The 21,849-nt window shown below is 44.8% G+C and overlaps 1 protein-coding gene across 2 annotated transcripts in view; it reads left to right on the forward strand.

Annotated features, from left to right (window-relative positions):
- The window catches only part of eif2ak3 (eukaryotic translation initiation factor 2-alpha kinase 3), an 89,965-nt gene that overhangs the window by 52,047 nt on the left and 16,069 nt on the right, over positions 1-21,849 (forward strand). For both annotated transcript variants that reach the window (XR_009511386.1, XM_059965695.1), the window contains exons 8-13: positions 7,293-7,415; positions 8,356-8,579; positions 9,713-9,825; positions 13,379-13,501; positions 14,368-14,517; positions 18,306-19,014. Coding sequence is in view for 1 of the 2 variants with exons in the window: in XM_059965695.1 (XP_059821678.1) it covers positions 7,293-7,415; positions 8,356-8,579; positions 9,713-9,825; positions 13,379-13,501; positions 14,368-14,517; positions 18,306-19,014 (1,442 nt within the window). In the remaining variant the exon portion in view is untranslated. The remainder of the gene's footprint in view (positions 1-7,292; positions 7,416-8,355; positions 8,580-9,712; positions 9,826-13,378; positions 13,502-14,367; positions 14,518-18,305; positions 19,015-21,849) is intronic.

Here is a 21,849-nt window from a genome sequence, read left to right on the forward strand (position 1 = left end):
TGAGGGGGGATCTTATTGAAACGTATAAAATTCTAAAGGGATTGGACAGGCTAGATGCAGGAAGATTGTTTCCGATGTTGGGGAAGTCCAGAACGAGGGGTCACAGTTTAAGGATAAAGGGGAAGCCTTTTAGGACCGAGATGAGGAAAAACTTCTTCACACAGAGAGAGGTGAATCTGTGGAATTCTCTGTCACAGGAGACGGTTGAGGCCGGTTCATTGGCTATATTTAAGAGGAAGTTAGATATGGCCCTTGTGGCTAAAGGGATCAGGGGGTATGGAGAGAAAGCAGGTACAGGGTTCTGAGTTGGATGATCAGCCATGATCATATTGAATGGTGCTGCAGGCTCGAAGGGCCAAATGGCCTACTCCTGCACCTATTTTCTAACAGAACATTGAACAGTACAGCGCAGGAACAGGCCCTTCTGTCCACAATGTTTTGTCCAACCAAATAAATTAGTAATCAAATGGCCAACTAAACTAATCCCTTGTGCCTACGCAATATCCATATCCCTCCATTTTCCTCACATTCACATGCCTATCTAAACATCTCTTAAAAGTTCCTAATGTATCTGCCTTTACCACCAACCCAGGCAGTGCATTCCAGCACCCAGCACTCTGTCCTTTAAAAAAGAAATGTGACTTGCATCTCCTTTGAAATTACCCCCCCCCCCCACCTAAAATGCATGCCCTCTGATATTAGACATTTCAACCAACTGAATCAATGCCTTGCATAATCTTATAAACCTCTAGCAGATCTCCCCTCAGCCCCTGCTGTTCGGGAGAAAACTACCCAAGTTTGTCCAACCTCTTGTTTTAGCACATACCCCCTAATCCAGGCAACAGCCTGGTAAACCACCCCTATGCCCTCTCTGAAGCCTTGAAATGCTCCTATAATGGGGCAACCAGAACTGTATGAAATCCTCCAGATGCAGCCTAACAAGAAATATATAAAACTGCAGCTTAACTTCCTGACTTAATACCTGGACTAATAAAGGCAAGCCATATATGCTTTCTCAACTAGAATGACGTACACAAAATGATGGGGGAGTAAACAGTCGATTATTTCAGGCCAAGACTCTTTATCGGGACTGGAAAGGAAGGGGGAAGATGCCAGAGTAAATCGGAGGGGGAGGGGAAGGAGGACAAGCTAGATAATGATAGGTGAAGCCAGGAAGGTGGAAAAGGTAAAGGGCTGGAGAAAAAGAAATCGGATTGGTGAGGCAAATGGACCACGAGGGAAAGGGAAGAAGGTGGAAACCAGGGGTAGGTGATAGGCAGCTGAAGAGAAGATTCAGAGGGCGGTCAGAGTGGGGAATTGAAGAAAAGGGAAGCAGAAATCAATGTTGGTGCCATCAGGTGGAGGCTACCCAGACGGAATATGAAGTGTTACTCCTTCACCCTGACGATGGCCCCATTGTGGCAGAAGAGGAAGCTATGGACTGACATATTGGAATTGATATGGTTGGCCAGCAGGAAATTCCTCTCTTGGTGGCTGGAGCGGAGGTGCTCGACAAAGCAGTCCACCCAGTTTACTTCGGATTTCACTAATGTAGAGGAGGCTGCATCGGGAGCATCAGATATGGTAGATGACCCCAATAGGTTCGCAGGTGAAGTGTTCCTTCACCTGGAAGGACTGTTTGGGGCCCTGAATGAAGGTAAGGGAGGAGGCAAATGGGTAGGTGTAGTATTTTGGTCACCAGTAGGGGTATGTGCCAGGGTGGAGATTAGTGGGGTAAGACGAATGGACAGTGGAATCCGAGGCAGCGATCCCTGCGGGAAGCGGAGAATTGGGGGGAGGTAAAGATGTGTTTTAGACAATAGACAGTAGGCGCAGGAGTAGGCCATTCGGCCCTTCTAGCCAGCACCGCCATTCACTGTGATCATGGCTGATCACGCAATCTGTACCCTGTTCCTGCCTTCTCCCCATATCCCTTGACCCCGCTATCTATAAGAGCTCTATCTAACTCTCTCTTGAATGCATCCAGAGACTTGGCCTCCACTGCCTTCTGGGGCAGAGCATTCCACAGATCCACAACACTCTTGGTGAAAAAGCTTTTCCGCATCTCTGTTCTAAATGGCCTACCCCTTATTCTGAAACTGTGCCCTCTAGTTCTGGACTCACCCATCAGCGGGAACATGCTTCCTACCTTCAGTGTGTCCAACCCCTTAATAATCTTGTATGTTTCAATCAGTTCCCCTCTCATCCTTCTAAATTCCAGTGTATACAAGCCCAGTCGCTCCAATCTTTCAACATATGACAGTCCCGCCAATCCGGGAATTAACCTTGTGAACCTACGCTGCACTCCCTCAATAGCAAGAATGTCCTTCCTCAAATTTGGAGACCTAAACTGCACACAATACTCCAGGTGGGGTCTCACCAGGGCCCTGTACAGCTGCAGAAGGACCTCTTTACTCCTATACTCAATTCCTCTTGTTATAAAAGCCGGCATGCCATTGGCTTTCTTCACTGCCTGCTGTACCTGCATGCTTGCTTTCATTGACTGATGTATAAGAACACCTAGATCTCATTGTACTTCCCCTTTTCCTAACTTAACTTCATTTAGATAGTAATCTGCCTTCCTGTTCTTGCCACCAAAGTGGATAACCTCACATTTATCCACTTTAAACTGAACCTGCCATACATTTGCCCACTCACCCAACCTGTCCAAGTCACCCTGCATTCTCATAACATCCTCCTGACATTTCACACTGCCACCCAGCTTTGTGTCATCAGCAAATTTGCTAATGTTACTTTTAATCCCTTCATCTAAATCATTAATGTATATTGTAAACAGCTCCGGTCCCAGCACCGAACCTTGCGGTACCTCACTGGTCACAGCCTACCATTCCGAAAGGGACCCGTTAATCACTACTCTTTGTTTCCTGTCAGCCAGCCAATTTTCAATCCATGTCAGTACTCTGCCCCCAATACCATGTGCCCTAATTTTGCCCGCTTTTATACCTGCCATTTTTGTTCCACTGTCTTCCCTGCTAGGGTATTGTTCCATTGAACTTTGGTCAGCTCCTCCCTCATAGCTCCATAGTTCCCTTTGTTTAACTGTAATACTGACACATCCGATTTTCCCTTCTCCTTCTCAAATTGTAGGTTAAAACATATCATATTATGGTCGCTACCTCCTAATGGTTCCTTTACCTCGAGCTCCCTGATCAAATCATTGCACAACACTAAGTCTAGAATTGCCATCTCCCTGGTAGGATCCAGTACAAGCTGTTCTAAGAATCCATCTCAGAGGCACTCCACAAACTCCCTTTCTTGGGGTCCAGTACCATTCTGATTTTCCCAGTCTACCTGCACGTTGAAATCCCCCATGACAAACGTATCATTACCTTTGCGACATGCCAATTTTAACTCTTCATTCAACTTACACGCTACATCCAGACTGCTGTTTGGGGGCTTGTAGATAACTCCCATTAGGGTCTTTCTACCCTTAGAATTTCTCAGTTCTATCCATACTGACTCTACATCCCCAGATTCTATGTCCCCCCTCGCAAGGGACTGAATATCATTCCTCACCAACAGAGCCACCCCACCCCCTCTGCCAGTCAGTCTGTCCTTTCGATAAGATGTATATCCTTAAATATTTATTACCCAGGCCCTGTCCGCTTGAAGCCATGTCTCAGTTATTCCCACAACATAGTACTTTCCAATTTCCAACTGAGCTTCAAGCTCATCTACTTTATTCCTTATACTTCGTGCATTCATATATAACACTTTTAATTCGGTACTCCCCTCTCCTTTCATATCAATTCCTATTTCACTTGGCCATACTGTATGATCTCTTCTTGAGCTTTCTACTCCATTGATTCTGTTGTCCTTTTTAACTTCTCTTATTCTCACTTTCCCTTTAACTCCATCCTTATATATCCAGTTCATCCCCTCCCCCCCCACTACTTAGTTTAAACACATCCGTGTTGCAGTGGCAAACCTGTCTGCCAGAATGCTGGTCCCCCGTCTGTTAAGGTGCAACCCGTCCCTTTTGTACAATTCATCCCTACTCCAATACAGATCCCAGTGGTCCAAGAATGTAAATCCTTGCTTCCTGCACCAGTTCCTCAGCCACACATTCAGATCCATTATCTTCCTGTTCCTGCCCTCTCCAGCACGAGGAACCAGAAGCAAACCAGAGATAACCACCCTGGAAGTCCTGCTTTTCAGCCTTTTTCCGAGTTCTCTGAAGTCCCGCTGCAGAATGTCCTTGCTCTTCTTCCCAATGTCATTTGTGGAAGGATCCTGTTCAAGACGGCAGAAGCGTGTGTTGAATTTAGAGGCTCGTGAGGTGTAAGACGAGGACTGGAAGAACTCTATTTCTGTTAAAGCGGCAGGAAGATGGGGTGAGCGCAGATGTCTGGAAAATGGAGGCAATGTGGGTGAGAGCAACATCAATGGTAGAGAAAGGGAAGCACCAGTCTTTCAAAGAGGTCAGCTCTGAAGTCTTGGAAAGGAAAGCCTCATTCCGAGACCAGATGCAGTGGAGAGTAAGGAACTGAGAAAAGGGAGTAGCATTTTTACATGAGACAGGACACAAAGAGATATGCATAAGATAGCCACGGGAATGGCTGGTCTATAAAGGATGTCAGTAGACATTTTGTCTCCCGAGGTGCAGACAGATGAAGAAAGTGGCAGGGGTGACTGAAATGAATCCAGTGAGTATAAGGGCAGGTTGGAAATTGGAGCTAAAGTTGATGAAATTGATGAGCTCAACACGGGCACATGAAGCAGCAGCAGTGCAGGTGAGTTGGGGAGCATTACCATGGAAGCTTTGGGACATGGGCCATCCCATCAAGCTGTGCCTCAAACTTTTGCACAGTACTGTATTTATCACTGTGGAGTGGAGAGAGTTTGTAACTGGTGAGGGCAAGGGACATTGGGAATGGCAAGCGTGGAGCACTGTGGGGGGAGGGGTGTAGGACAAGTGCAGACACACCCAGCCCTGAGACACCAGGCAAGGTCATTTGATTCCAAACAATTTCTTTATTGGTCATTACATAATGTCTCCCTGTTGCTTCCTGCTCTCACCCCTCTCCCCACCCACTTTCCCACTCTGTCCACAGGAAAGACCCATATCAGATCAGGTTTATCGTCACTCACATATGTTATGAAATTTGTTTTGCAGCAACAGTGCAGTGCAATACACAAAATTACTAGTTATCCTCTTGCTCCCAATGTGTGTATAGAATGCCTTAGGATTTTCTTTAATCCAGCTTGCCAAGGATATTTCATGGCCCCTCCTGGCTTTCCCAGTTCTCTTCCTGAGATCTTTCTTAGTTTCTTCATAACACTTATGGGCCTGGTTTGATTCTAACTTCCTAAGCTTTACATACTTTTCATTTTCTTCTTGACTAAATTTGTCACCTTCCTCAACATGCAAGGTTTTCCGTGTCCTTTTGACTGGAGTTTACTTGTCCTGTATTCTCTGCAGTTGGTTTTGAAACGCGCTCCATGTGTCTGATGTGGACTTGCCCAAAAGCAGCTGTTTCCAATTAACACTCTCTAGTTCCTGCCTAATGCTCTTGTAATTTGCCCTGCTCCCATTTAATACCCTGTCACAAGGTCCATTCTTATACTTATCTAGAGCTATCTTAAATCTGTGGCACAGTTTCCCTGACTGCTCACCCATTGAGAGGTCAGTCCCCCAGCCAGGTTCATTACTCAACACTATAGCCTCTCCTCTTGTTAGGCTATCTATATATTGATTTAACAATCCCCCTCCAGATGCACCATATTCTGCCCCAACTAAACCACTTACACTAAGAATGTCCCAGGTTATATGAGGGAACTTGAAGTCCCCATAACAACAAACCTTTCCTTTGTCTGCCTGCGTATCTTTCTCAGTGTCCCGGTGACTACTGGGGGTTTTGCAGAACAATCCCATGAGACTGACTGCGCCCTTCCTATTTTTGAGTTCTACCCATAGAGGCTCAGTGGATCATGTGGCTGTCTGCGTGCAGCTGTGATATTGTTCCAAATGGTAGTACAACTTTCCTTCCCCCTCTTTTACCTCCCTCTATCTTTTCTGAAACATTGAAACCCTGGAACATGAACTACCCATTCCTGTCCCTCTTTCAATCAAATCTCTATAATGGCCTCAACATCAAAGTTCCCATGCTCTACATTCAACATTTTACCCATAATGCTGCTAGCATTAAAATGCACATTTCAAACTATCCATCTTGTCATATTTGTTACTCTGCTCCTGCTTATTTATAATGACCCTGATTTTCTACGTCTTCTTCTCTATCCTTCCACTTTCTGACCTATTTGGTTCCAATTCCCCCACCAAACTATTTTAAGCCCTCACAAGTAGGACGAGTGAGCCTCCCGGCCAGGATCTTAGTTCCCCTTCCCCAGAAGAGGTTCCAATGATCCAAGAGCCTGATATCTCCAATGGTGTTGAGTGCATCCAGCTCTAGTTCATTGACTTGTCAGTCGGAAGCTGAAGTTTGGTGCAGTTTCTACTGACGTAGTCATCCGGGAGACTTGGGTTTCCTGCGATCCCACATCTTGCAGGAGGAGCATTCCACCATCTTAATCATACTATGTATACTGAACTGAGGATTTACAGACTACTTAAAAAAAAACTTAACCTGTTCTTACCTGGGTTTTCTCTCAGAAACCTTGGTGAGTTTCACACTTGCCTAGGTAACTTACTTAGCCTTTTTTGCCAAATGTTATACCTTCAGCTCGACGACTTAAGCCCACGTTCCACAGTCAAAGCAAATGATAACAAATGACTCAGCAGCCTCGGCCTCAGTCTGTTCTCACTGAAGCCTATTCAACCATAGCCTGGCCACTCTAACACTGGCCCCCTCCAACAATGGTCCACTTGCACCTCGCTTCTTTTTATGGCTCAAATAAAACTCACTCCCAATGAGATGTTCTTTTCAAATGGCCGCTTCCCCTCCCCGATCGGCTAGTTCAAATTATGACTCACTCCTGTCAAGACTTGTTCTTTTCAAAGGGCTCCCGCCCTATGACAACACTGCTCTCTCACTCACTTAATCAAAGAAAGGATTTTCTTTGAAGTGGTATCATTAGGTCTCTTGCATACTGTTGAAATGGTAAATTGAGCCTTTATTAAAGCCTTTCCAAAAGATGACTGACAATGAGCAGCAGCCTATATTATGCACACAGTTCTTCTTGATTTAGTTCTCGAATACATAGCCTCCCACACCTTATTGGATTGTTTACCATTGAGCCATTGTGAACAAGGTGTAGAAATCAGTGGTTGTGAAATATAATTTAAAGTTTGTTTTATTTTCTATATGAAGATTCACCTGCTAGAACGCCAGCTTTGATCCGGTCTGATGAACATGCTAAATGCCTCAGCAATGATAAGCATTCACATGAGGAATACAGTCTTGGAGCTTTGTCAATATTGCAGTATCCCTATGGTAAGTGCTATAATTTATCAAATTTATTGAATGTTTTTCTGAACTCTGCACTACATAACTTCATTCTTCTTTATACTACTGCATCAATTGTTTTTGTTTCTCAGCTTGCATTGTTCTCGTTTTAGATCTCAGTTTCACAGAAGGGTGTGGAACTCTGCAGTGCATCCCCAATCTAGAATCCTGGGTTGACTAGGTTTTATCTTTGGAAGGGGCACCTGCTTTATTGACCAGAATAAATCTTGTGCCATGACCCTAAAGAGAGCACAATATTGTGCTGTCCTTTTAACCTACTCCGAGATCAATCTAACCCTTCCCTCCTACATAGCCCCCCATTTTCCTTTCATCCATGTGCTTATCTAAGAGTTTCTTAAATGTCCACTAATGTATCTGCCTCTGCCACCCCCACTGGCTGTGTGTTCCACCGTGTTTATATAAAAAAAATCACTACCTTTGACACCCCCTTATACCTTAAAAGTATGTCCTGTCATACTAGTTGTTGTGCGCACATTAATTTCCTTTGTGCGCTGGTTGAGAAAACGTGTGTGTGCACGCGCACACGCACAGCTTAGAGGGAACATAGAGTCCAGAGTATTTCACGACCACAGAGGTGTTTTACATATGGCATGTGATGACTTTTGCCCTCTCTCGGTGCTGTGTCTCTGTACTCCACTCTACAAGTGCAATCATCAAGGCTGTTACTACCAGCAGTTTCACAGCAGGAGATTAAATCTGACCATGACTGTCAAGAGAAACCTAACCTGAGAATGAATAAAGAAATATGCTCATTCACAATACCAGCAGGGGGCGCTGAGAAGCCAGGAATCGTGTCGCTAGAATTGATTTGTATTTGAATTCCTCTTTTTATTACGAGTTATATCTGTAGATTTTTATGGGGTCGTTACCTTGGCTGAAGCAAACACTCCTGTGCTTCTGTTGCCAGACAATGGATTTTATTTGCCTTACTATGGGAAGGAGCGAAGCAAGCGTCACACGCAGATTTCCATCAGATTCTTCGACCCCTCGAGGGCAAAGAAGGCAGCCCCAAGGAAAGACCCCGTCCTGCTGCTGGAGTGGTGGGGGGAAATAGCAGGCACCATCCTCTTCTGCGTCCTCGCAACCACCTACGTCGTTCGTAAGCTTGTCCTGCACCCATCTTCAACTGCAGTACGTACTGTGTATCAACTTGTTCATAACACTTTTCAAAAATGCTATTTGTGCATCTAGCTCCTCATTCCTGAGTCTATTCCAATAAATCTCCTGTACCATAACCCCTGTTGTTCTTCCTGTGGCCAGGTTTCCAGAAGTGGGCACAATATCTTTCAGGAAGTAATGTTTTATAGACCTTCTATATAAACTTCTATTGCTACACAAGTCCTTAATCCTAATCCATACCAAGCGCTTTAACTTAATTGTTAAGTTGTCCTGCCATTTTAAGGAATTGTATCCAAATACTGTTGAAGTTTTCTCTTCTTGCATCACTTTGTAAAATTGTACTATTGTGAGTGTGTCTTCTTTCCATTCTTCCAGCCAGGATATGTGCTTGAGACAGTGAGTTCAAAAATCAAGAGTTATGTTGTAGCTTTAAAAATTCTTGTTGTGCTGCATCTGGAATACCGCCCGCAGTTCTGGTCCCCCCCCCCCCCGTCCCCCCGTCCCCCCGTTATAGGAAGGAAGTTCAGGCTCTGGAGAGGGTGCAGAAGAGGTTTACCAGGACGATGCCTGGTTTAGAGAGCACGAGCTATGACAAGAGCTTGGACAAGCTTAGGTTGTTTTCTCTGGAGTGGCTGAGGGAAGATCTGACAGAGGGTTAATAAGATTATGTGAGGCATAGACAGTAGACAAACAATTTTCACTCCTTGACTCCTCCCCCTCCCCGAGAATGCATTTAAGGTGGGAGAAGATAATTTTGAGGGAGACGGGGGGCGGGGGGGGAGTTTTTTTTTTACATGGAGTAGTGGGTGCCTGGAGTACACTGCCTGGGGTTGTGGTAGAGGTAAATATATTGGGAACTTCTAAGAGGTGTTTAGATAGGCACGTGAATGTGAGCAAAATGGAGAGGTGTGGGTATTGTGTCGGAAGGAGAGATTGCTTTAGTTAGCCATTTGATTACTAATTTAATCAGCTTGGCATGATATTGTGCTCCTGAGCTGTATTCTTACTGCCTTTTTTTATTACGCTTCGAAACCCAGCTGCTATCTGGTCATCTATTCCGTCAGACTGCCTCCTCGACATGTACTCTGGCTTGTGTTGGGAGGGGTGAAGGTTGACTAATTTCTGTGTTTGCTTGCTTCCTGCAGCAACAGAGGGAGTCCGAGCTGCCGTGTCACAGTGACAGTGGGAGTGACGCAGCTGCAGAAGCAGCGAAGATTGAGCTGGCCAACTCCTCTGGGGTGTTTGAATATGTGTCCAGGTAAAATCTGTTGTGTATGTTCCTCGTGCTCTAACTATTCCTACTTAACGCTCATCTCATTGGGAAGTTGGCGGAAGTGCCCTATTTCTGAAAGAATACTCTATTTGAAGTAAAGCATTGTCAATGGATTGAGTCAGTGTTTTCATTGCTTTAGCGTCTTAGCTTTTCTCGTGATGTTGAGCGCTTTGTGATTGTGCCTTGCCAGTCGACAATTTACCAGCAAGCCAAGTTGTTTCTTCAGGTTATAAACCTGTTCACCGAGGGTAACTCTTTGACTTCCTCCCAGTTGGTTCCATAATTCCACGTAGGTTGTGTTGTATTTCTAAATGATACGCTTGTTATCCAGGGTCGGTAAGTCAAAAGACTAATTTCTGCCTTTGCAACTCTGATGCCATGCTGTAACTTGGAGGTACAATCTAAAGATGAGGATAAACTGTTTGACTGAAGAGAATTCTCTTCCAGTGATATTGGATTATGGTTTAATATTGTTGAAAAGCTCATTTTGCATGCTGTTTATATAGATCAAACCATTATGCTGTGTGTTGAGCTAGGATAATGTAAGACAATATATATGCAGAATAAAATGTTACAGCTACTAAAAAGGTGCAGTGCAGCTAAATGCTGAAATGCAAGGTCATAAAGTGGATAGAATTCTTGGGACTGGAAGCATTGAAGGAGATGGAGGGGCTTCTGAATGCTTCTGATCAGCCTTGATGCTGAATTGTCGACCAGATTTGAAGGTGAATGCCCTATTCCTGTGTATTTTTGTTTGATGCTTCTGTGGATCATGAATATCCGTCAGAAGTGTATCTGCTGTTGCGCCTCGGTCCATGGCTATATCGTTGACTCTTCCCTCCCTCTGTAGATGGAAAAGTATTTGCATGGAGTCTGGGGTGTAACCTTCAAAACCAACTTTGCCTTTATTACAAGCTGACGTCAACAGCGGAGTCACGCGTCCTGGAACAAATGCTCCCCATCCAAACATTTCAGTATTTTTGTGTTATTTCTTATCACTTCCACTATCTCTACCCTGCATGCACTGTGTGTATATATAAAGTAAAGTAAGCCTTTTGTAATGTTAATCTCCGGTGTCTGTGTGCTATGCGGGCCTTCAAGCTTGAGTGTATGCTGCATATACAATGTGTAGTTCTGTCTTTACCTTGTAATGCACAGTGGCAGGTTTCTGTCCTGGTTATTTTTTGTTAGGCTGGTAACCTGGCATAAGCTTACATCGTTCGCTTTAGCTTGCTCTTTGTGGTTTGGGCTGGTTTGGACTTTTACCATACTCCCTCTGCCTGGACTAACCCTGCAGTGTTCTTCCTTATCTCTCTGCTACACGATCATCCCCTGCTCTCCACCTCTGCATGACAGAGCCGTTATTTCACTATTCCCTAACACACCTCCGAAATGGGAACAATTGGGGGGTGGGGGGGAACAGTAAATTGGAACTGGTTGATAATTGTCACGTGGCAAGATACAATGAAAAGCTTGTCTTGCGTATTGTTATACAGGTCCAAATCACTACATGGTGCAATGATCTGGAACAAAGATCATAAATAACAATTAAGTGTTATTTAGTGTGGGATTAAAGCGTAAAAGCAGCAAAAAATGTACGGTGCAGGTAAACGATAAAAAATGATTTTGCCTCCTCAGTTGCCTGTGGTGAATTCCATAGATTCACCATTCTCTCACTAAAGACATTCCTCCTCATCTCCGTTCCAAACAGATGTCCTTAAACATTCTGTGGCTGTGCCCTCTGGTCCTAGACCTCTCTACATCCACTCTATAGACCTTTCAGTATTTGATGGGCTACAGTTTAGATTCCTAGAAACCTTAAAGCACAGAAACAAGTCCTTCAGCACATTTACTCCGTATTAAACTATTAATCTGCCTAGTCCCATCGAACTGCACCTGGACCATAGCCCTCCATACCCCTCCCATCCATGTACCTATCCAAATTTCCCTTGAATGTTGAAATTGAACCTGTATCTACCACTTCTGCTGGCAGCTTATTTCACCTTTCACACTGGATCCAAGACCTTTAGTCTCACCAAACCTCAGTGGAAAGCGCTAGCTTGTATTTTCCCTCCCCAGACCCTTCAGAATTTTGTCTATCAGTATCAAATCTCCCCTCATTCTTCTATGCTCTAGGGAAAAATAATTCTAATCTGTTCAGCCTTTCCCTAATAACTGAAATCCTCAAGTCCTGGTAACATCCTTGTAATTTTTTTTACACTTTAAATCTTATTGACATCTTTCCTGTAGGTAGGTGATCAGAACTGCACATAATACTCCAAATTAGGTCTCACCAATGTCTTGTATAACTTCAGTATATTATCCCAACTCCTGTTCTCAGAACATTGATTTTTGAAGACTAATGTGCCAAAAGATTTCTTTACAACCCTATCTACCTGGACACTACTTTCAAGGGATTATGGATCTGTATAATGATGAAATACAAGATCATACCGAGGTAGATCGTGAGGCAGAGTCTATTTTATTGTAAATGCCAGACTTTCAAGCAACATCTGTGTCTTTATGTGAATTACATCACAACATGGATGTAGGTGAATAGCATTCTTTTAGATTTGGGTTTTCAGACACTAAAATGACATCTATGTCTTTTGGTCCTTTTGGGATTAGTAATTAAAACTGTTGTGAAACACTTCACATAAGGGCACAGATGTTGCTGGAAAGCCTGGATTGATTGACCTGCCTGATTGACCTCTTGTATGGGAAGAGAGTCAAGCATATAGCCATGGACTTGGGAAGAACAGCAGATTCACTCTCAGAGGCCGCTTTATTAGGTACTCCTGTACACCTGCTCATTAATGCAAATATCTAATCAGCCAATCACATGGCAGCAAACGGTGCTCAAAAGCATGCAGACACAGTCAAGGGGTTCCACTGTTTTTCAGACCAAACATCAGAATGGGGAAGAGGTGTGTTCTGAGTCACTTTGGCCATTGAATGTTTGTTGGTGACGGATGGGGTGGTTTGAGAAACTGCTCATCGCCTGGGATTTTCACGCACATCAATCTCTAGAGTTTACAGAGAAACAAAAAATGCACAACGTAACGAACCTTGAAGTGGATAGGCTACTGCAGCAGAAGACCCCAAACATACACTCGGTGGCCATTTTGTTAGGTACAGGTGGTAATTAATATATTAGCCACTGAGCATACGTCCACTGGATAATCATGATCCATAGAAGTATTTTGGAAATAGCACAACGTTCTAGATGTTTTAAAAATCTTCTGAAATCCTCTGTGCTGGAATTTGTAGTTACCAGGCCATGTGGTTGACATTTTGTTTATTAAATTGGGGTTTTAATGATTAATGGTGCATGTCATTTTAAATGGAATTGACAATGAGATGGATCATGGCTTATTTAAATGACGCAGAAGGTTTATGGATGTGAATAGTATATTCTTAGACTTGGAGTCAGGGTGGGTTTCCAGGCACTATAATTATATTTCTGTTTTTGGTCCTCTTAGGATTAGTAATTGTAACACTGTAGGGGATATCAGTAATGCAGTTTTTTCTCTTTCAGATGTCTTACTGACTTTGAATTGGTTCAGTGCCTTGGTCGCGGTGGGTTTGGAGTAGTGTTTGAGGCAAAAAACAAAGTTGACGACTGTAACTATGCCATAAAGAGGATTCGACTCCCAAATCGGTGAGCAGCTGCAGATGTTTTTCTATATAGCAAGTGCAGCTAATTGGGACAAATCAGAGCACCAGATTGGCACCATCTAGATGGGCTGAAGGGCCTATAGTTCTTTGACTGTATGTAAGAAGGTCAGAATCAGTGAGGTCCATTGTGAGAGAAGTCTGCTGCTCTCTTCACTTGCCAGCATGTTGCTCCAATGCAATGCCTAATTGGCAAGCTGTTCTTGTGTTATTCAGCTGTCAAGCAAGTCATAGCAGCCTTGCTAAGGTTGCCTAAATCTTCATAAATTAGAAAAAAAAATTTATGACTCTGCATTCTCTTTTTTTTTGTAAATAGTAGACTTAAGATTGATGGGCCAAATGGCCTGACTGCTCCTATGTCTTATGTTCTTATGAAAGTTACAGAGAAGAGACGGAAGTATGGAGTTGAGAGGGTTAATAAATCAGCCATGATACAAAAGGAGAGCAGACTTGATGGGCTGAATGGTATAATTCTGCTCTTGTGTCTTATGGTTGTAAGTTCTTTGGAACTTTGACTGTGTGAAATAGGAGCAGGAAACCTGGCCCTTTGCTGAGCAAAGTTTTGAATTGAGTTGGCTTTGATTGTCAACCTGTGACCTGGTCCTAGACCCATGTCACGAGGAGCATCCTTCCTCCATCCAGATCGTCGAGCCTTGTCATAATTCTGTAGGCTTTGATAAGGTGTCCTCTTTCTTAACTCTGGAGAATAGTTCTGGTCCACATGCCCTATGTTCATATTGTAAAGCTCCTCTTTGCTGCACTCCTTTCTGAGCCTCAGAATAGCCCTGTCCACGTCTTTGTGCTGGGTGTTTGGAGACATGCTACCCACATCTGACTTTTGTTATGCCGCAGTGATCAAGCACGGGAGAAGGTCATGCGGGAGGTAAAGGCGCTGGCTAAGCTGGAGCACCCAGGCATTGTCCGCTATTTCAACGCCTGGCTGGAAGCACCACCTGAGGGCTGGCAGGAGGAGATGGATCGGCAGCTGCTGAAAGATGAAAGGTAAAGGAATAATGACAAAACATTTTAGCAAGTGTTACACAATGTAAACTGTATTGCTAAATTTTGAAAAGCCATCAGCTCCGTTCCAAATTAATTGCAGTTTACACCATAGACATAGGAGCATAATTAGGCCATTTGGCCCATCGAATCTGCTCTGGCATTCTTTCTTGGCTGATTTATTAACCCTTTCTATCCCATTCTCCTGCCTCTTCTCCGTAACCATTGCCACCCTTGCTAATCAGAACCTATCAAACTCTGTCTTAAATATACGCAATGATTTTGCCTCTTCAGTTGTCTGTGGTGAATTCCATAGATTCACCATTCTCTCACTAAAGACATTCCTCCTCATCTCCGTTCCAAACAGATGTCCTTAAACATTCTGTGGCTGTGCCCTCTGGTCCTAGACCTCTCTACATCCACTCTATAGACCTTTCAGTATTTGAGCTTCACTTTAGATTCCTAGAACACTTAAAGCACAGAAACAAATCCTTCAGCATATTTACTCCGTATTAAACTATTAATCTGCCTAGTCCCATCGAACTGCACCTGGACCATAGCCCTCCATACCCCTCCCATCCATGTACCTATCCAAATTTCCCTTGAATGTTGAAATTGAACCTGTATCTACCACTTCTGCTGGCAGCTCGTTTCACCTTTCACACTGGATCCAAGACCTTTAGTCTCACCAAACCTCAGTGGAAAGCGCTAGCTTGTATTTTCCCTCCCCAGACCCTTCAGAATTTTGTCTATCGGTATCAAATCTCCCCTCATTCTTCTATGCTCTAGGGAAAAATAATTCTAATCTGTTCAGCCTTTCCCTAATAACTGAAATCCTCAAGTCCTGGTAACATCCGTGTAATTTTTTTTACACTTTAAATCTTATTGACATCTTTCCTGTAGGTAGGTGATCAGAACTGCACATAATACTCCAAATTAGGCCTCACCAATGTCTTGTATAACTTCAGTATAATATCCCAACTCCTGTACTCAGAACATTGATTTTTGAAGACTAATGTGCCAAAAGATTTCTTTACAACCCTATCTACCTGGACACCACTTTCAAGGGATTATGGATCTGTATTCTCCAATCTTCATTCTGAAATACTCCTCAATGCCCTACTGTTCACTGTGTAAATCCTACCCTAGTTTGTCCTCGTGTGTCTTCATTAAAGTACCTATTTGTTTAATTGGGCATCAGTCCATTTGTACACCTGCTTCTTAGCGCACTCCCTATTTTGATTTAGTAATACTCGTGCACAGGTTCCTTAAGGTTGTCGTAATTGTGAGTTAGTGCGGATAAGCGCACACTACCTATTAAGTGCTCCCAGTGGCGTGCATCTCACATAGCCACTGACAACCAAGTCAATCTCCAGGCCTTCACAAGTGGCTTAACTACTAAGCCTGGTGGAACTCTTTCTCCTGGCTGGAGAAAGGGCAAAGGCAGGTTAATGACACCCTAAGACCAGTCGCTTCAGACAGATGGGTCTTGTCAGCTCACCTAGGTGAAATCTCTGATCTTAAACTTCTGTTGCTGTGTGACTATACGGGTAGTCCCCGAGTTACGAACGTCCGACATACGGACAACTCGTACTTACAAACCGAGGAAGAAGAATGCTGTCCACCGTTGACACTGTGTTGAGTGTTTAACTTTGTATTTGGCCTAACTTTTTCATAGTAAGATTCACCCTGACCCCCCCCCCCCCCCATTCCGGTCGGCTGGTGGCGCAGTGAGATCAGCGCCGGGTTCGAGAACGGAGGTTTCCGAGTTCAATCCAGTGTCAGACGGGTCCCTTGCTGGGTTGATGTCGATACAGTGACTCCCATACCATCTGTGTCGGGTTGATATCGAGCTTGCAACTCAACCTCGTTAAATAAAAACACTGCCACCTCCAGTTTAAATTCCCACGAGGAATATTGTGGAGGATCAAATACCCAAACCCAGCACAGCCCCTGCTTGTCCCATTTAGCCTATCTCAGTGGTGGTCCTTAGGACCCAGCGGACCTCGGGAGCCGGCGCAGCTCGGGACCTGCCGTCTGCAGTGTTTCTGTTCCATTGACAGGAAGCGATCACGATTGAAAATAAAGTGGAAATAATAAGCGTTTGGAAAGAGGTGAAATGCCATTGGTCATTGGAAAAGCATTAGGCTACAGTCAGTCAGCAATCAGAACAATTTTAAAGGATAACGGATAAGGTGAGAATAATGGAGCATGTGAAAGGCCCTGCCCTGATGAAAGCTACAATTATTACTAAGCAACGCAGTGGTTTAATTATTGGAATACCTATGTTTCTTAAGTGTTTTATATGCATAGAAAGGTAAAATATATACTATATACTAAAACAAACGTTTGACTGACAGTAAATAATACCGGGTGTACTTGTTCCGACTTACGTACAAATCTGACTTAAAGACGGTCTCAGGAACGGAACTCGTATGTAACCCGGGGACTGCCTGTACCCACTCGCGGGGAAGGCTCTTGGAGTTCAACCCAGAGGGAAGATCTGGAGCTGGAGCCTCTAAGGTAATCCCACGTCAAGTTGAACGCTGACTGGCAACTCCTGCGACGCTGCTGGTGCCAAACGGTTTTGGTCTCTGCCTTTCCTTTTGATTTATCAGCTGCATGGAGAGGGGGATGCCTTTTGCCAAGTGCCCTGGCTTGCGTACAGGCTAGGACACAACATCTGTGATTGACCCCGATCAACGGAGGGCCTCATTTGTGTACAAAGTGAGCTGTCTCACTGTTTTGTTTAGTTGTTGTACTGTATTGTGTACTGTTACTGTTTTATCTTGTTCAAACTCAATCCACTGCATAATCATCTGATGTGTATGACAGTATGCAAGACAAGATTTTCAATGTATCACACTACCAATTCCATTAGTGGTCTACCTTTCAATCTATTACAAACATTTTGACAATTTCCACCTCCTTCAGAGTTGACACCTCTTGGTTTGTTTTGTCTACATACTCTATTTTAAAGTGCAGGTAAACACGAGAGTCTGTAGCTGTTAGAAATCCAGAGCGCTGTGTGTGTGTTTGAATGTGTGCACGCACACGGTCGGAGGAACTCAGCAGATCAGGCAGCATCTATGGAGGGAAATGAACAGTCGATGTTTGAGGGGAGTAATCTTTGCAGTTTGAGACTCTTCATCAGGACTGGAAAGGAAGGGGGAGGAAGCCCTAGGACAGTGGGCTGAGGAAGGAGTACAAGGTGGTAGGTGAGATTCAGTCCTGACAAAGGATCTCAGCCCAAAATGTCGACAGTGCTTCTTATTAGATGCTGCCTGGCCTGCTGTGTTCCACCAGCATTTTGTGTGTGTTGGTAAACGAGACTAGGGGAGATTAGGGGAGGGAGATGAAATGAGAAGCTGGTTGGTGATGGCTGGTAAAAGGTTGAAGGAAGAATCTGATAGGAGAAGAAAATGGACTGTCGGAGAAAGCAAAGGAGAAAGGGAAGCAGAGGGAGGTGATGGGCAGGTGAGAAGAGGTGGAGTAAGGGGGTGGGGGGAAGCCAGAATGGGGAATAGGTAAAGAGAGAAGGGGCAGGAGTGATGTGCATAATGTGTCAGTTTGGAGGCTATCCATACAGAATGAGGTTTTGCCCCTCTAACCTGAGAGTGGCCTCATGGTGGCAGTAGAGGAGGCCATGGACTGGGATGTTGGTTTTATATTTTCACATACATTTGTTTTCTGCCTATATTCTCATTAACCCCAAATATTTCCTGTGTTTGTGTGTATGTATGGCGTGGTTTCTGTTGAGTTTCATTCTATCTCTGTTCTGTCTTTCCCAGCTCTGAGTGGCCAGGGAGTTCTCCAGACGTGGCCTCCATGAACCAACTGAAGCCTCCAGCTGTGGTGCATTTCAGTTCCTGCCCTGTGGTCGGTGCGAGCGAGCCTCCTTCATCTGAGTTTTGCGTGAGTCTGGACTTCTCCGCGGACGCCACCCAGCCTTCAGAGAACCAGCGTGAGCAGAGTGGCCCCCTGTCCGAGTGCGAAACCAAGGAGATTTCCAACACGGCACATTCCTTTGAATTATTCCCTATGGCTTGCGGCGAAGCCGAGGGCGAGGACAAGACCACATCCTTTGACGTAGTGTTTGAAGATTCCAGTTGTATCAGGGTCTCTGAGTCGGGCTGTGAGCCGTCGTGTCGGAGTAGAAACAGCAGTGAGAAGCAAACCACCACCTCTCGGGTGGAGATGAACAGTGGATCTGAGAGTCTGCACCCTGACTGTGAGGTATCGTGCTCGCCACCAAGACCCACCTCCCTCAATCTGGGTGTGACCCAAGGACTGGAAGAAAAGGTGAAACAACAGAGCTCTCCCAAGGTTTACTTGTACATTCAGATGCAGCTCTGTCGGAAAGAGACGCTAAAGGACTGGATGAACGGTCGATGTCGCATGGAGGACCGGGACCGAACCGAGTGCCTCAGGATATTTTTACAGATGGCTGATGCTGTCTGCTTTTTGCACAGCAAGGGACTAATGCACAGGGATCTTAAGGTATAACAAAACGTGTGCAGGACAAGTGACCTGTCACCTTGAAGCGACTTCGCTTAACTGTGAAGTAATGGCTTCAGGTGCAGAATTTGACGGAATGTAAGATAAATTAGGATATGTACATTCATATTGTGGATTTTTGACCCCTGTGTTACACCACTGGTGTTTGGGGCAGTAATGAAGTTCCTCCGTCTCTGGTGGTGTTCACGGCTTCCTTCATCATGTCAGTAGCTTCTTGTTTTTTTATCACTTGTCAGTGATAAATCACTTTTATCACTTATCACTACTCCTGGGTAGAGTCACAGGAATACCATCGCACTCGGATGTAGAAGGATTCTTCATTGCTGTTTCCATAACAATATTGTTTTAGGGTTATTTGCCCTGGGCTGAACCCCCTAATCTGGAGGACTGTTGGCCCACTGTCCGGCCTCTACACTTTGACCTGTTTGGCATGGCTGACTCTACCAGGAGTCAAAGTATAAAGCCCTGATTCCAGCCAAAATAGCTCTCTGGGTCATTGAGGCACGCCAAACCCTATGACAAGGTCGTGGTCCTCTTAGAGGTTGATCCCAGTGACTAGAAGGTAATTGAAGCTTAAACAGAGATGAGAGAATTTAATGGTTTAGCTTCTGTTACTTGTACATCGAAATGAAATATGGCAAGTTTTGCCTCTCCAGTGTGGGATGCAGTTAACTGCTCTTTTAGCTACATAATGCTGATGTTTACAAAGTATTATCTCTTGCCCCATTCAGTTCACAAATCTACCAGGAACCAAATATTTTTACCCATTTTTTTCTGTGAAGTTTTGCTGCTTGGCCTCTGCCCTATCTTGAGGTGGTCGAGAGTCCATGTCCACTTGTGCAGCTGGAAAAATACACCACAATTGCACATGCAGTGGTTCCCAAAAAGACCTTAAGAATATAAGAGCAGAATTAGACCATTTGGCCCATGGAGTCTGCTCTGCCATTTCATCATGGCTGATCTATTTCCCCCTCAGCCCCAATCTTCTGCTTTCTCCCTGTGAACCTTCATGCCCTGACCCCAACCTCCACCTGGCCCTCAAATTCACCTGGTCCATTTCCGACACCTCCCTTCCCTTTCTCAATCTCACTGTCTCTGTCTCCAGAGACAGCTTATCCACCCATGTCTACTATAAACTAATGGACTCTCACAGCTATCTTGACTTTACCTTGTCCCACCCTGCTACTTGTAGAAACGCCACTTTCAATTCCTCTGTCTCCTGCTCTCAGGATGAGGCTTTTCATTCCTCTTTCAAAAAAAGGGCTTCCCTTTCTCCATCATCAAATGCATCTATTCCATTTCACATATGTCTGCTCTTCGCCCATCCTCCCGCCATGCTACCAGTGATAGGATTTCTCTTGTCCTCACCTACCACCCCACCAGCCTCTGTGTCCAGCACATAATTCTCCAGAACTTCTGCCACCTCCAACTGGATCCCACTACCAAACACATCTTTCTCCCTGCACTTTCTGCTTTCCGTAGGGATCGCTCCCTACGCGACTCCCTTGTCCATTTGTCCCTTCCCACTGATCTCTGTCCTGGCATGTGTTCCTCTTGCAAGGATAAGTGTTTCACCTGCCCCTACATCACCTCCCTCACTACCATTCAGGGCCCCAAACAGTCCTTTCAGGTGAGGCAACACTTCACCTGTGAGTCTTTTGGGGATCATCTACTGTGTTTGATGCTCCCGGTGTGGCCTATTGTATATCGGTGAGACCCGATGTAGATCGGGAGACTGCTTTGCCGTGCATCTACGCTCTGTCTGCCATAACAAGCTGGGTCTTCCAGTGGCCACCCATTTTCATTCCATTTCCCATTCCCATTCCAATACATCCATCCGTGGCCTCTTCCACTGTCGGGATAAGGTCACACTTGGGTTGGAGGAACAACACCTTGTATTCCGATTGCGTACCCTCCAACCTGATGGCATTAACATCGAGTTTTCAACCTTCCAGAAATGCCACCACCCCCCCTTCACCATTTCCCATCCCCTTGTCACTGTCTGATGTTACCTCCTTGCCCGCCCATTACCTCCTCTGGTGCTCCGCTCCCCCCCCCCCCCTTTTCTTTCTTCCATGACCTTCAGTCTCTTTCACCAATCAACTTCCTAGCTATTTGCTTCTTCCCTCCCCCTCCAGGTTTCACCTTTCACCTGGCTTTTCTCTCTCCCCTCCCCCCGCCTTTCAAATTTACTCCTCAGCTTTTGTTCTCCAGTCTTGCCGAAGGGTTTCGGCCTGAAACTTCGACTGTACTCTTTTCCATAGATGCTGCCTGGCCTGCTGAGTTCCTCCAGCATTTTGTGTGCGTTGCAAGAATCTGTTAACCTCTGCTTTAAATATGTTCAATGTCTTGGTCTTCACAGCTGCCTGTGGTAATGAATTCCATCGATTCAGCACTCTTTGACTAAAGAAATCCTTCCTATTCTCCATTCTAAATGGATGTCTCTCTATTCTGAGGCTGTGAACTCTGGTCCTAGACACCCCCACCATAGGAAACATCCTCTCCAAATCCACTCTATCGAGGTCTTGCAACATTTGATAGGTTTCAGTGAGATCTCCCCTCGGTCTTCTGAATTCCAGTGAGTACAGACCCGGAACCATCAAACACTCCTCAGCCCTCCAGGCAAACTGAAGCTGGCTGATGCACACTGGCTGTGCCATATGGGTTACATTCTTTAAAAAAAACGCAAAGTTGTAAAATTTCCCAAACTCCATCATGGCATCTAGGCACGAATCCTTCTGAACAAGCAATGTGATGGTATAGTTAACATCCAGCACATCACCTGTGAAATAAGGATGTAATTAAGTGTGTCTTTCA

This window comes from Hypanus sabinus, chromosome 3 (genome assembly GCF_030144855.1).
Source record: "Hypanus sabinus isolate sHypSab1 chromosome 3, sHypSab1.hap1, whole genome shotgun sequence".
In the NCBI taxonomy this organism is placed as follows: Eukaryota; Metazoa; Chordata; class Chondrichthyes; order Myliobatiformes; family Dasyatidae; genus Hypanus; species Hypanus sabinus.